This window comes from Falco cherrug, chromosome 3 (assembly GCF_023634085.1).
Source record: "Falco cherrug isolate bFalChe1 chromosome 3, bFalChe1.pri, whole genome shotgun sequence".
NCBI classification, from domain to species: Eukaryota; Metazoa; Chordata; class Aves; order Falconiformes; family Falconidae; genus Falco; species Falco cherrug.
In genome coordinates, this window is record NC_073699.1 from 5699685 (window position 1) to 5715788 (window position 16104).

Here is a 16104-nt window from a genome sequence, read left to right on the forward strand (position 1 = left end):
TAGGATCGGAACCAGAGTTACTCAAGGAACACAAGGATAAGCAAATCATTATTTGAAATAGATAAGCATGTATAAGTATTGTGATTTTCCTCAGAGCAACCTTCACTTTCTACATAGTCTAAAAGACATGTATTTCAGGAAAATAAATTACACCTTCTTAAATAAAGCAGTTTGAGTGAAGTTACTAAATAAGCTAGTTTATCTCTAAGAAGTACCAGTTCCAGAGAGAGATTTTAAAAGAATTAAACAAGCCCAGAGACTTTTACCCTGCTGCTACTATTTTGAAACTTTAAAAAAAAAAAAATGGGGGGGGGAGGGGGAGGGGTAGGTATAAAAACCAGGGGTAAGTGTTGCAGATAAACTCCCAGGAACATCAATATATAAAAGTGCTGAAGTCTTCTACGCAACTGAAGAAAACACAGAACTAGATGAAAAGCAGCAAAATTAATGGTACTGCAATGAATACGAAGAGTTAAGTGGCTTCTAAGAAGCTTCCTTCTACTTCATGTGCAATCTCAACAGTCTTTTATTACAATGTCAAAAAGCATTTACATTCAAGCTTTTTTTAAAATATATTCATTCTTATAGCATATTGTGCCACTGCTATACATAGAGAACACGAGATGAAAAGTCCGTTCGATTACATATATATAGATATATATACACACACACATACAATATTTTATATATACGTACACAGGTAAGATACAGCACTATGCTGAAGCTGTAAAAAGACTTCCAATTAATGACTAAGAACCCACCACACTACTATAAATATTCCCTGGTGATTATATTGCAGTTTTCAGTCTACATCCTCAAATCAGTTAATTTTAATATTAGATGACCAATCAAACTAGCCCCCTTTTGAAAGATTCATTAGTTAAGCAAAAACTTGCAGGTACTTTGTCAACTAAAATACAGTGCAGTGCATCACAACCAGTTCATTAGTGTCAGTTCAGTAAACCTCACTTCAACTCAGAAGTTTACTCAAGTTTTAATTTGCATTATATTCTCTATTCAGTCTGATTAAAGCGTCATTCTTTTCAGGCCTTGAAATGAGTAACTTTTACCTTTCTAAAAAATTCATTTGCACACTATAGAGGATCCTAGGGGAAATGCTGTCCTAATTTAAACACAGTATTTGGGAATAATGTTCCTTATGGCTATAAAACATTGTAAAGTGGTGACAGGCCATGCCTATACTATCAAGTATTGCAGCACAAAAGGAGAGAAGCTATAGAGCAAAGCAGTTGGTGCCTACATTAATGCAGACCTGCGAGGTTTACAACACAGGATCTCTTACTTTCATCTCTCAAGAAATGATAGCACAATCAAGCGTACTCTAGGAACTCTTCTAAATAATCCTGGCTCAGCAACGAATTGTGATACTGCCATTTTTGCCCATTTCCTAATAGCTTACAACTGTTTTGAAAAGCAAAAGCCACCTGATTAATAATGTCTTTCCTCAACTATACAATCTCATTGACTTCTTGTTTCTTTCTATCTTTTCTAATAAATAATTTATGTACCAAAAGGGATTTTTTTTTTTATTTCAGCAATACTGTATCAACTAAATTGCACTCATTTAAATGCTCCTTCATTCCTTGGAAATAAGTCACACTCCAAAGATCTTCCAATTCCTTCCCATTAGATCACAATTACCCATAAGCCTATTACTATTTGTTAGTTTCTTGTAATTTACCCAGTACAGATGAAAAACCTACTGAACTCCAGATGGGTTCAAAGGATGAAATTTGGTTTACTTTCATTCAAGAGAAGCATCAAGGGTCAGGAACAGGTGCAGACACTTTGTCACTACTGAGATAGCCACATATGTGTAAAGGCAGTAATGAATCTTGTCACAACAATCACTGGGATGGCCAGGATCATCAAGATGACTAGGATGCAGACGTCTACACTGAAGACACACTCACCTCAGAAGAACTTCCAGCCCTCTCTGAACTCTTTAAAAAAATGCAGATGCATTTGCCATTTGTAATTTTAAAGTGAGAACGAAGACAACTTAAGCAATCCATTAACTGCAACTCTTAGTAGTTCAACTATTTAATTTTAAAATTCTTTTAGCATCTTCGAACCTCATGTGGTACCTGAAATATATTACTACTCATTTTACAGTTCAGATCACTCCCCACCATAAATCATTTCTAATTAGACTTTGAAAGAATTCCACAGATTTATTGTCTGTAGAGGAAGTACCAAGCCTCAGCAGGCCTCCTGCTTCTGATACGTTTGAAGTTATTAGCCTTCACGAGTTCAGCAAGCTATGCCTCAAAATCTTCTCTGGGCTTATGTCCTGGTCAATCCCTGCCCTCCCTTTATCAGGTTTGACATTCCCTGCTACTTTCTATGTTTGGATACAACATCCACTTCTATACAGTAAACTTTTTTTTTCTCTCCGTATCACATTTATTTTGCTAACTACCCTTATTTTTTTCATTATTTTTTTATTTTAACAGAGGAATACACTTAATGAGAATCTACCATGACATCTTTAAGCAGTCTCCAGCTACCAGCAAACATACTACTCCTTTTAAATTTCTTCTAATTAGTTTCTTTTCTTTATCTCCTCCTTTCAAAGTTTAGTACTACTGTCAAGGTGGTTTGCTTATTTTAACACCAAGCAACCGTATTCATTTATCCTACGTTTTATTTCTAATACTTATAAACTTGTTTCCTGTGGCCTAAATATGAAGAATAGGAATATAAAAGAGGAGCAGCATATGGGAATCGGCAGGAAGAATGGCAAACAGAGGGGAGCAATGGGGAGCAACCAGCTCAAACTAAAAAATACGCTGAAGCTCTCACGAACACTTGCTACAGCAATATAAACAGGGAAAAAATGAGAAAGTCATAGCAAGACATAAAGAAGACAACACGATACAGCTAGGTGAACATACAGTAACAAGTTGCTCGAGCTGTCCCTCAAAACAAGAGGTGGTTTTAAATTATTCCACGCTCTAGAGCAACAGCAATTATTTATAGGTTTATAGGTTATTCTTTTCCATTTCTCCAGTGAAATGCAATTGAGTCAAATCTGTGCAGGGAAGTTAACTCACAAAGTGCCCATACAGCTTGATTTCATCTTCCCAAGTGTTGGGTGGAAATTCAAGACAGTGTTTTAAGTAAAGATCCTCAGAAATTGAGTCAGGTCTTTACTGCTGCCAATGTAGGCTTGGCAGAAGGGTTAGACTTAAGGGCATTTACACATTTTATTTTGGTCTAGTTGACAATTTTTACAACCCCTGTTTAATATTCTTATTTCCTGTATTTCCACACAGCAATTTGAAATTTAAGTATCACCAAGTGAATGTATATGCAATCTGTTCTATAAATAAAAATGTCTGTAAAATACTGCATAGTTTCCTCTTTCAAGCTGTGAGATAGAAACGTATATTTTAAGAGTTGCCAGGCACCACGTCTGACATCATCAAATTATGATCAGTCCAGGCTTAACCATAATTCCTAAAGGTAAACAAGGTGTGGGGATTTTTTATTATTATTTTTTTTCTTAGATCAAGCTCATCACTTCTTTGCAAAAGGCACAGACCTCACGCCAGCAGTTGACGGGGCAGTTGACATATCAGCCATCACCTGAGCACAGCAGTCTTGAAAGGAGGATGAAAAGGTTCTGAAAGCAATCTCAGATTACTGGCATGCGGTCCCTGGTCCTCCAGCTACCAACAACTCTAAGCTGTCAAGGCATCAAAGTGGTCTGCCCAGCCAACACTGACAAGTCCATCACAACCGATCTGGAGGATATGGGGAACTGAAATAGCATTCAGCATAAATTCTGGCAAAAAATCTTCATCAGGGAGAATGATCTCAGCACAGGCTAAGAATAAGCACCTTCTGGAAGACGAGAGACTGTTTTCAGGAGGAAACAGCCTGGAGCCAAACTTAACAAACCTCTAAGGTTTGCATGGCATGGATCAACATCTCAAATTATTTCAAAGTGCCAAGCAATAGCCAGTACTGCAGGAGGGATAGAATCCTGCCTCTCTGGAGTTCAGAATCACACTAATGAAATTTAGATAACTAGGGATATTTCTGAAAATTCAACCCAGGACATTTGAAAGTAACAAAAACCTTTTTCTTAGGTAGAGCTATGTTTTCATCATCCCAGTGACCAAGCGCAGGCATGGCATGCAGTTGCTATCTGAGATGGACCAGAAAAACAACTCCTCACCAAATAATAAATCTCAGGCACTCCATGGCACTTCCTATGCAGTGCCTGTATGGAAATACACGAAGTAGGTATACTTCATGAAAATCAAAATCCACACACAGAGATCCCTCCTAACAGAAACTGATGAATTCTGTTGATAAGGTTTGCTTCTGGAGATAAAATACTCAGCTACAGCAAGGAAAGCCCCTAAGTCATGCATCACATGCAGGACCTGGTCTGTCCTCTGATTAAAAAGAAGTGTCATAACAAGTTACGTCTTTCACTAAAGAGTTCATGTTTTTCGACAGAACAATGACTGTGGCCAGGGTGACGAGTATCCACTCTGGGGAGGGCATGCCTCTAACAAAGAAGTATTTGGAATGAAGCCCAGGATAACATTTTTAGTTTGCTAGGGCTAAAACAAATTTCTTCATGACATCAGCAAGTCCAGAAGAGGGCCACAAAGATGATCAGAGGGCTGGAGTGCCTCTCCTGTGCAGGCAGGCTGAAAGAGTTGGGGCTGTTCAGCCTGGAGCAGAAAAGGCTCCGAGGAGACTTTATTGCAGCCTGCCAGTACCTAAAAGGGTCTACAAGAAAGCTGGAGAGGGACTTTTTACAAGGGCCTGTAGTGATAGGACAAGGGGGAATGGCTTTAAACTGAAAGACAGGAGATTTAGGTTAGATATTAGGAAGAAATTCTTTACTGTGAGGGTGCTGAAGCAGTGGAACAGGTTGCCCAGAGAAGCTGTGGATGCCCTATCCCTGGCAGTGTTCAAGGCCAAGTTGGACGGGGTTTTGAGTAACAGGGTCTAGCTGAAGGCATCCTTGCCCATAGCAGGGGAGTTGGAACTAGATGATTTTCAAGGTCCCTTCCAACCCAAACCATTCTTTGATCAGTAGAAAGATAAGTAAGCTAAAACTGTTCAAAACCTTATACTCAATGAGTAGAGAAGCCCTGATGACCGGACCAGCAAAACTGGAACAAGTGTATCTTATTTGTGAAGCTGCCAGGTATTTTGTGGTCATGCCTGCGGAACTTAGCCCATTTATTTTTGGTCTCTGCTGCTGCTGAAAACACTGAAGCTAAAGGTCATCACAGAAAGGTTCTGAATTGCATGATAGCCGCTATTCTGTCTTTCTGATGCTGAAAGTTAAACATGTACATACACAAGAGGCCACGTGGCCGTTCTCCAGATTGTTAGCCAACACTGTTCTGTTTCTAAAGACAGTACTCATGTTAATCTAGGGAATAATTAGAGCAGCAGAACAGACATTTTGAGACACCAAAGGCCATGCTAATGCTGAAATAGTACCCGTGCTGACAATGCAGTTGGCTAGAGAAGCACCTGAAATGTCCCCAAGAAAGCTCAATCACGTAGGCTGCATCCAAAATTCATAACCATGATTGAGAGAAGAAAAAATAAGAAACCATGTCACTTGTTTCGTTACCTTTGCCTGTTGACTATTCAGGACCAACAGTGTCAAAAGGCCAACATACACATTGATTGTAGCCTTCACAATCTCAACCCCCTGGCCAAATTGCTTTGGGAACCAACCTCTGTCCTAAAGTCTTGGTAACAGCGGATGCAGCTGGAATGAACAGTGGTGTCCAATGATATAGGAATCAACTACACACAGGAATGACAGGAAAGCACTGTAGGACGTTTTAGGAAGTACTTCTAGATATTGTTCTCTCCATCACCTACTGTCACTCACCTGAAGAATAAAGACATCCAAAACACTGGTCAACAGGTGCAAAATGAAGAACAGCAGGCATGACAGTTGGAAACCTACTGAATGTCTGAAAGAGTGTAAGCATGCAGGGGTGACAGACATACTCGGAATTTCTGTCTGGACAGTCACATTTCAGTAATAGCTATTCCCAAGCAGCTCTGTGTTTAGACGGGCCTTAATAGATGAGCTAACTCAAGAATCATTTGCACACAATACAAATCACAGTGCTTCTAAATAGTGTGAATATTATCAGTAAAGATCCATAATAAAATACTGGGTTTTTTTTCCAAGTATCTGACCTTACCCAATGTGACCTGTACCCATAGTGTTCTGTTTCAAAAAGCATTATGTAAAAGAGAGAGATTTAATTCCAAGTAACTTTGCAATTGCACATTTTAATTCTTATTTAAAGAAAGAGGGATTCTCAAGGGCTTGTTAAAACATAATGGCTTGAGATTAGAGCGCTTTTATGCAGAATTTGGTGCCTCTTTTTGCTAAGCAGAAAACTGCATTTTACATATTTATGTAACTAAACAGCTTAATTTTAAATGAGACTCTTAGCTTCCATGTTGTTAAAATAGTGATTGACATCTCCCATTTATTTGATGATACTTTTTATTCAGATTTACCAGGCTGTGTGGTTGGAAATGTAATTCAAGTAAGCATATATGGAAGTTGTATTTTAAAATAATTATCAAGTGTCATTCCATTAAAGTAAGAAAATTTTGTTTTAAAACACAAGCCAATTTTGACTATTTTGTGTTACGTTAATAGAATCAAGAGCTTCTAATTAATAGATCTTTCATTGTAACTACTAAATCTCATCTTCTGAACTTGAAGTGAAGAAGAAATCCTTTTTTTCCTGTTTTCTGAAGTCCCAGTATTTCACCTTCATCCGAACTAGTAAATGAACAGAATTAGATTGAGGGACTAGAACAAGAGAATATTCCTTTTTTGTGTCTAGAGGCAGCTAATCCTGAGACAAAAAGAACTAGAAGATTAAGTTCCAATGCCAAATATTTAGCTGGTAACCTTCTTTCAGCTTGGAGTTTTCACTTTATTTGTTCTGGTTTTAAAGATGATCTGCAAACTACCTGAATCTTAAATACAAGTGTAGGATTTAACATATATTATCAATTACAAGCTTTAAAAATAAGAAGTTTATTTGATTTAAGAAAAACCACATGCAGGTAAAAACTTAGTTTTAAAAAGAGTGAATTCTCCTCTACCTAGTAACTAGTAACTTGGCAACTTTCTATGCAGAAAAAAAAAAAATTAGCATTCTTGAACTGCAATGCTACTGTATTACTTCAGTTTCCTAATTGAAACATTACCTGGTTAAGAAAACCTGGAAGTTTCAGTCATGTGATTATCAGAGAAGAATACAAATTACACAACTTCAGAAGTTCATAATATAAGGGAAACAGTTCACCAACTTAAAGTAGCATAATCCTATGCATTCAAATCATCTTATCATAGAATTGTTTAAGTTGGAAAAGACCTTTAAGATCATCAAGTCCAACTGTTCACCCAGCACTGCCAAGTCCACCACTACACCATGCCTCGAAGCACCACACCCACACGTCTTTTAATACCTCCAGGGACGGTGACTCAATCACTTCCCTGGGCAGCCTGTTCTAAGGCTTGACAACCCTTTTCAGGGAAAATTTTTTTCTCAAATATCCAATCTAAACCTCCCGTAGCACAACTTGAGGCCATTTCCTCTTGTCCTATCACTTTTTACTGGAGAGGAGAGACCAACACCCACCTTGCTACAACCTCCTTCCAGGTAGTTGCAGAGAGCAGTAAGGCCTCCCCTGAGCCTCCTTTTCTCTAGGCTAAACAACCCCAGTTTCCTCAGCACTCTTGCTTTTGTCCTTTATTTACTACAATCCAGCGTTGAAGGGATTTTGTTTATTTTTTCCTAACGTTCTGATATTTTAAAAAGAACTATAAATTTAAAGTAATTTTCTGTGCTAAACGGACCCTTGCACAATATACACAATACCCATCTAAGAAGAATTACAAAAAGATTACAAGCCAGAAATACATTTCTGGCACTGTCATCCACACTTTAGCTAGTTTGGAACACCACTAACCAACCGTGTCTGAGAAACACGCTATCAATAAAAGACTTCCAACACAACAGCAAGTTCTATTTTGGATGTCTTCAGGAGAGGAGGAGAAAAAGATCCAGCTACTTTTTAAACACATTGGAGAACATTTAGTTTGACTTTTCAAAGACACTAAACATCACAATTACCATAGTTCTAACGAAACGGGAAGCTTTACTTATATAACGTCTGCAGACAAGAAATATAAAAGTTGCTTCTCTTAAGATTTCAAACCCTTTTAGGATTAGGGAATAGCAATATCATATGTGCACATGCACAGCAGAAGAGCTTAAAACCTTGTTTTCAGCCAAATTTTCCATACATAAATCAATGACGTTTCACTAAAAGTCCTGGGAAATCCAAGGACCTTTTGACAGCAAATAAGATCTACAGACAGAAAGGTAATTTATTCCAATTTATCAGTTCTCTCAGTTACTCTCCTTCCTGCACTACTGATTTGAGCCACTAAACAGATGGAATTCACTAGCAGGCAAAAACCTAAAGCTCACTAGCCAAGCTCTTTGCTGTAGGAGTCACCACGGAGAAATCTTTGGCCATAACAAAAGGAGAAAAATGAAAAAAACTATACCATTTTACACCCATCCTCTCTATTGTGAAGATGGCAATAACTGAAAAACAGGCACTTTTAACCTAGCTTACTGTGAATCAAAAAATATTTAACACCTTTCATTACTAGCTCAGTTTCAACTTGGGTGATAAAAAAAATATTTGAAATAGTTTTCCTAAAAAACATAAGACAAACATAACAGTGTCACTTTTTGGTTTTCCATGCGATTTTGTAAATACTTCATGGCCCTCCCTTGCAAAAGGTCCTCACATACGTCATTACCATTCTTGAAAATCATCTATAGACACGTTCACTCCATCCTCATCCACTGACAAATTTAATAAATCCCACTGAAATTTATTGCTGAATTAAAGAAATTTTGTTTTAAAGAAGCCACAGAAACTTACAGAAACTTAAGCCTACTGTTCTAGTTAAACTGTTTAATTCCATTGTGTTCAGCTGCTACAAGTTCATTGTCTCAAGTACAGAAACAAGGATGCCTACTTGTATTTTGTACCCACTATATGAATGTTTCATCAGAAAACTCATAGTAGATGCAGTCTGAACTACCATACACTCTTCTGAATCTACTTTTCACCCTCAGCTCTTCTCAGTCTCTTCATTAATAGCACTTATGAAAGCTGCTAGTATTTTTATATACTTCTCTTTTTTAATTCGCACATAAATTAAGCCCTTTGATCATATTCTTAATACTTACAGAGGAAACAGTGCATTAGGCTCGAGGCAATCTACAGATGGAAAACATTAAAGGAAGTTCTATTTTAGATACTACATATCAAGGTCAGAACAATACTATTTAAAACTAATAACACTGTATACATAATTGATTCCCATCAACAAGCTACTTCATGTGTACACTGATTTCCCTAACTTCTGTGCTCTCTGTTACTCCTGAAATCAAGTATATTTCAACGCAAAGTCACATCATTTGACTGTAGGACAGAAGAAAGTGCAAATATCCCTTTCCTTTAAAAAGTCATACCTTGATCAGAAAGAAAATCCAGCATGGTCTGGAGAAGGAAAGACAAATGCCTGACGCATAGAGCTGGATTACCCATTCTTCTGGAAGCATACACTAGTTCATGAAGCAAACGCATCTGCACTGCAGCCCATCCTCTGTGAGTTCCTATAAAGTAAGCATTGATTTAATACTTTTTAAAGCTAGAAGTCAACACAAACCAACTGGCTTTTTTTCTTTATAGACTAAGCAGCAATTTAATTACTTATAAAAATCATCCGATGGAACCAATAATTACAAAATCCAAATCTTGTACTCCAAAGAAAAATTAGGATCTTTCAGGTTTTTTAATATTTAAATATGAAACCAATTTTTGTTTTACATGCTTCGCTATCAACTAATAAATTTATCACTAGAATTCAGAAAATGCAGTTGACAATCCCCATGAAGTAATAACAAAATGATACACAAAACCATTAAAGTTTTGTATGTTCTCTGAACAATAAATTCACAAGATCTCATACAGAATTTCATTTTTATCCAAATCAAGTACTACTAAACTCACTTTAAAAATCAAGCAAAAGATATTTTCTCTAAATGCTTTCCCAGTCATTAGAAGTCAGTAAAAAGCAATAAAATTACAGGACATGAAGGATATTTTTTTATTTTTCAGTCTTTAAAAACTACGTTTCAGACTATAAATTATTTCATATTTGTGAAGTATCTATGGTAACAATAAATAGATCATCATAACACTAACTTCTGTTTCAAAAACACAGTATCCAGTACTCTTCATGAAACTTAACCTGGTTTTAGTATTAGCAAGAATAGTAATTTTTAAGTAACAGATATTCCAAGATGTGCAACACTTCACAAACTTCTAAACAGCCCTTCTTCTAATATTACCCTTCAGCATTTAGCAAATCTTCCTAGAAATATTTGCTGCAACCAAACCTTGAGAGAGTTTATATTTTTTACACAACAGTCTCATAATTTTCACATGTGAAATGTCATTCTTATCAAGTGGTTCTTATCAAGTTTACAGTGATCTTTCCACATGTCTCTGAAACAGCCATTTTAGGGGTAAAATCTGACAAAGCACCTCAGCGCAACGTAAGGTAAGGTAAGGTAAAAATGAAAGTTAAAACACCAATCGTGTCATTTTCCCCACACCACACACCCCCAATTGTCACTTTTTGCAGAGCTTCTACAATCTCTTCTCCTACCACAGTCCCATCCCAGTTTTCCCCTTTTCTATCACAGGCCACAGCATATTTTTTTCAGCAGATTCCCTCTTCCTAGACTCTTTGTATCTTTCCATCTAGTCCACTTGGCATATTCTGTCTTCTCTCACATATCGTTTCTTTCACTACTGCTTAAATCTCTGCAGTTTTATTTTAAAACTAACTATCCACATGTACAGTGGGTTGTCTACATGCCTGTTTTCATCAACGGAGCTAGAAGAGCTTGGAAAATATCACCTAGTGCCTAGTCAGATGGGTTTTTCCATATTCTCCCTTGACTAAATTGACTAGATAGCTCCATTATTTCAATGGCTAAGTCACCTAGCATATACAGAAACAATTAAACTTACAACCGAACTCACAAGACAACATCAAACTGAAATTCCAACAATAGTCAATGTACTCTCACAAAACAGAGAAGAATATTCCAGCTGCTGTTCGTTCACATTTAAACCAGTTCAGAGTTTTCATACTGGTGAACGCCACCTCCTTTCCACCAGTGCATGCTCAGCCCATTGCTTGCTGCTCCTCTCATGCAGCTACAACATTTATTGAATGGTCCCCAAAAATGCTACTATACAAAACAATGCAAGTTTTTGGGCAACATGGAAAGGTTTACTCAAAAGCAGTTCCCAAGCAGCATATTAGCTGTCTCTTCCTTTAGGTGAAAAATGAAGCACAGTATATTAAAACCAAGACAGCTTTTAAAATTATTACTTTACATACAGCTTTAGATAACATTGATGAAATTTATGAAACACAGCTTAGCTAAAAGGGCGGCAAGCAGCACACAACTTGCAGAAAGTGAACATGCTAACAGCTACAAGAAGTGGCATGTGTTCTCATGGACTATTTTTCCTTTAGTTTTTAACAGATGCAATAAAATAGTAATTCAAATTATATATAGCATCTAAAAACTGTTGAAATGTCTTACCAAATGCTAGTCTTACAGAAAACATCACTGATCTAATTTTTGGGGAAATATGGCATATTTGACCCTACAGATACAGATATAATTCTATGTTTGTGTATGTGTCTACATACAAAAATATGTAAAAATTTTTTATTCTTTCACTATAAGATCAAACAGCAACAAATACCAAAAGAAACACAGAAGCTGAAGGCACTTTAATTGAAAAAATACCCAAAAATAAAATACCACCTTGTTTGTACTGGTAAGTGTATAATCAAAATCAAAGACAATTTTGAAAAAGAACAGAAGTGAAACTCTGAAATGAAACTTAATTATTTGCTGCAAACAGAGGACTACAGTAAAACATTCAGCAGTGGCTTGCAGAAAATGTGAAATTATTTAAAGCACCACCAAGAAAAAGTGATGGTACAGTGTTAAAGAACTGCTCTATTTGCTGCAATTAGTTTCAGATAGGTAAATGATTTTAGTTTAATTTGAAATCTTTTAATTAATTATACAAAGCCAGTTGAGTGACCTACCAAGCTAATCCATACTTCCCCAGAAACACTTACCTTTGCTGAAATCTTTAGGATCCAATGACAAGCTATAGCCAGGGAGAGTTTCCAAAAGCAGTTTGTAGCAGGCCCTCCACCCAGGTTCTGGGATGCTAGGTGCAGCGCACTGCATGGCGGCTATACGCTTGAAAAAAGCAGACTTTCGGTGAAAACCAATACGTTCATACAGCTCAGAAAGAATGCTGTAACGCTGGATTTTTTCTTCTTCTGAAAGCTGATATTTAAAGGGAAAAAGAGAAAAGGATTGATTGTAATCAAAATTTTACAGCATATATCTGAGTTTAAAAAAATAAACAGGAGGAAAACAAAATGTAGTAGACATATCTCCAGCACTACAGAAGGCCAGTGATTTTGCACACAGCCAGTCATGACAGCTTCTACTGCCAGGAAAACTTAAGCTTGCTTCAAGTTGAACAGCTAACAAAGCAGCAGAGAGAGTGTTCTTTAGCAACTTTATTTGTCAGTAGTACTAAAAAGTAAATAGCCAAACCAGTCAGTAACAGCTAAACAGCTCCACATTTTATAGAAGATATCTAACATGATGTTCATGGGCATAATAAGAATGCAAACAAACATATACCACTTCCAAAATCAATTGATTTACCAAGTTGAACATTTTCAGCCCTTGCAAATTAAATCTATTTATTAATCTTGAAATCTCAAGCTATGAAAGCCAAGAAACTACTGTCTCCATTTTTCTATGTCTCTGATCTTGTAAACCACAAAATTTTCATTGCATGATGCTATACATATGCAGACTGCCAATTAGTGAGGAAGAATTTAGTAAAAGCCCCATTAGGCTTAAAGTAGAAACACACTTGGTAAGGAAGTACCAACCCGTGCTTCTTCAGCTTATCAATATATTGGCACAAGTCCCAATAACCATTCTTTTCCCCTTTGATACAAATGACAATCTGGCTTTGAAATCAGCCACCTAAGAAGAAACTGCCGCAGAAACTCTGGAAGCCACCAACTATTTCAAGCCTACATCCCAAGTAACAAGCACCAGAGTTCTGAAGGTGGACCAGTGCTGACACCTCGTGTACAATATCTGGCATGCACAACCAAAAGCAATAGACATTTTAAATTACTCTAAAGCTGCTAACATGTTTTGCAAAGGCGTTTAAAATGACAAACTTCATACAAAAATAGCACTAGAGGACAGAAAACAGCGTTTCTGCAACTCATTCTTCAAAACTGAAAGTATCAATCTGTGGATTCTAAATCTTAAATCTTGAAAAGTCAAAAAGGAGATGCTAACCACGCTGGTTAACTTTTACAGAAATAATGAGATTGTAATAAATGAAGCCTCAAAACATCTTTTAATGACTTAAATCCCAACCTAATTAAAAAATCAGTCTGTTTTCAAAAGTCACTTCTAATTTTGGACGTAAGGATATGAAGAGAATTCAAAGAAGCGTAGATTTTCAGAAGGCACCATGACCTTATCTGACAGTTCAGATATTAGTACTTCAGGATATGAAGAGACAGATAGATTAGCAAATAATTTTAGAAAGTTTCAGACGATTTTTGAAGCTGAAGTTGCTACTTCCCTCAGAACTGACAACACAAGACAACGCCCAATGCAAAACCACAACCCATCCATACAAAAAAACCAATCCCTGTAACTTTAGTTGCAAAAAGGCAACTGCACCACGCTGAAAACTTTCACAAATCAATGTAGCTGGAAAGAACAGGAGGCCCAAAAAGAAAATACAGAACATTTTTAAGCCAGTTTATCAGAATACCCAAAAGCTATCATTCAGAAAGAGCATGAGGTGTCAGATTAAGGTGACCTACTCTAGCAGAAAAAAGCTGCTCCACCTTTTTCCCCCTTTTTTTTCCGTTTACGTCATTTTAAAATGTTAGCACAATAAAAAAATATAGCAGCAGAGTTGAAAAGGGCATGACCCCATGATCATGTACTAAAGTTAGAAAAGCTTAAAAAAAATTCTAAAGCTATTCCTCAAATACATAATACTGTCAATGTTCACACACCTATGAAAACTAAATTTAAAGATGAGAAAAGACAGGGTCCTTTCATACCTGTCTTTTCATAGTTTCATCATACTTAGGCAGACATGAGCACTCACTAATATTTAGAACTGTCAGACAGGAAACATTCTCAGAAAGTTTTATTTTTATCATATCTGAGTAAGTTTTTAACACTGCTACCTAACTTGTTGCTTAATGGCTGTCCACAAAGTTACTCAAATACATGCTACAGCTGCAGGAAACTTTTTTCATCACCACAAACATAGCAAAATTGCATTTTCCCTCAGCATAAATAGTTATGTGTTACCACCCAGGAATCTAAAAGGGAAAAAAAAAAACCCACGCAACACACACACACACACATATCCTCCAAGTAATTAATTTTGGGAAGACTGCAGCAGGCATTCTGCAGGCCATTAGCGCAGCATTCACCAACATCTTTCCTGACCTTACAAATTTATAAAAGCACAAGGCCTATCAAGTGGCTGCAAAACAGCCAACACCTGAAGCACAGCATATTTTCCCTCTGGTTAATTTTCATTTAACTGTTATAACAAACCAAGTTTGCAATTGCATCTGTAAAGGCTGTAGTTCACTATCCAAGCAACTGAGCAATCTTTTTTCACAGGCTTGTTTAAAGACAGACTTTCAGGAGAGTAGCTTTTTATTTGTTCTTTAATTATTCCTTACTATATTAAAATTCAATAATCTCATTTTCTTTGTAATTAGATGTTATAATTTATTCCTCATAACTGGATGCAAAAATAAGTCTTATTACCCCTGCAGCTCTCCTATAATCAGACAACACCAATTAACATTATGTTACTAGACTGGGTAGGAGGTTGAATATATGGAAATAAACTCGTTTTCCTGTTTATCAGAGGCATACATCTTATCCTGTAAGGTTTTTTTCTGCTGTCAAAAATTAGTTGTGCTCACATTCTATCTACCTGCAAGAGAAAAACACTGTCCTACAATTTGTTTCACCAACCCATCAGAGGATGACTCTTCATCTGAGTTAGTCCAAATTATAAATATAACTATTATCTGCTTCCATGTTATATACAGTTAATCTTGAGGAGCTGTAAATGTAATTCCCAGCCAGACCCCTCTTTGGGGAAAATACATTTCCCAATACTGGAAAAATTACCTTACTCTTATTTCTCATAATAACGCTTTCTAGAAGCACTTCCACTCAAAAAGCTTTCAAAATAGTAGTTACAAACTAGATGAATGATGAATGTCATCCTTGGTTGAAACTGATAAAGGTGAAGAATGGTGAGCATCTCAGAAGTGGGTCTCAATGCCCAAATACTCAACATTGTTAAGGTGTCCGTTTGCTTGCGGGTTTTTTAAGCAGCCATATACTAAACTTCTACAGCGGCATAATGACAATAGCAGATACAACTGACATCAGGAAATGAACAAGTGATCATGAGGTATACAAGGTACAGCAAAAGATTCAGCGGAAAAGACCCAACTGAAACTATTAATAAAAAAAAAATAAAAATCAGTGCATACCAATATCACTTCAGGAAAAAAAATATCACGCTCCTTAGTATCCAGTTTAATATATCTTTTTTTCTAGAACACATCTACTGAGTACCATCATCTAGCTTGATCTCACACATTGTGCAAATGAGAGTGGCATTCAGTGATACAGAATCATCACAGAAAAGCCAAGGCTGGAAAGAACCTTGATCCTCTGGTGCAATATTTTGTGGAAAAAGGAGACTGGATGAGATAGTCTAGCACCCTGTCCAGTAGTGTCTTGAAAACCTCCAGCAATGCAGACT

The 16104-nt window shown here is 36.7% G+C and overlaps 1 protein-coding gene across 7 annotated transcripts in view; it reads right to left on the reverse strand.

The window, feature by feature from the left end:
* The window catches only part of TRAPPC9 (trafficking protein particle complex subunit 9), a 508568-nt gene that overhangs the window by 464476 nt on the left and 27988 nt on the right, over positions 1-16104 (reverse strand). For all 7 annotated transcript variants that reach the window (XM_055703587.1, XM_055703586.1, XM_055703588.1 and 4 more), the window contains 2 exons: positions 12311-12527; positions 9606-9749 (listed from right to left, as the gene is read on the reverse strand). In XM_055703587.1, coding sequence (XP_055559562.1) covers positions 9606-9749; positions 12311-12527 — 361 coding nt within the window. The remainder of the gene's footprint in view (positions 1-9605; positions 9750-12310; positions 12528-16104) is intronic.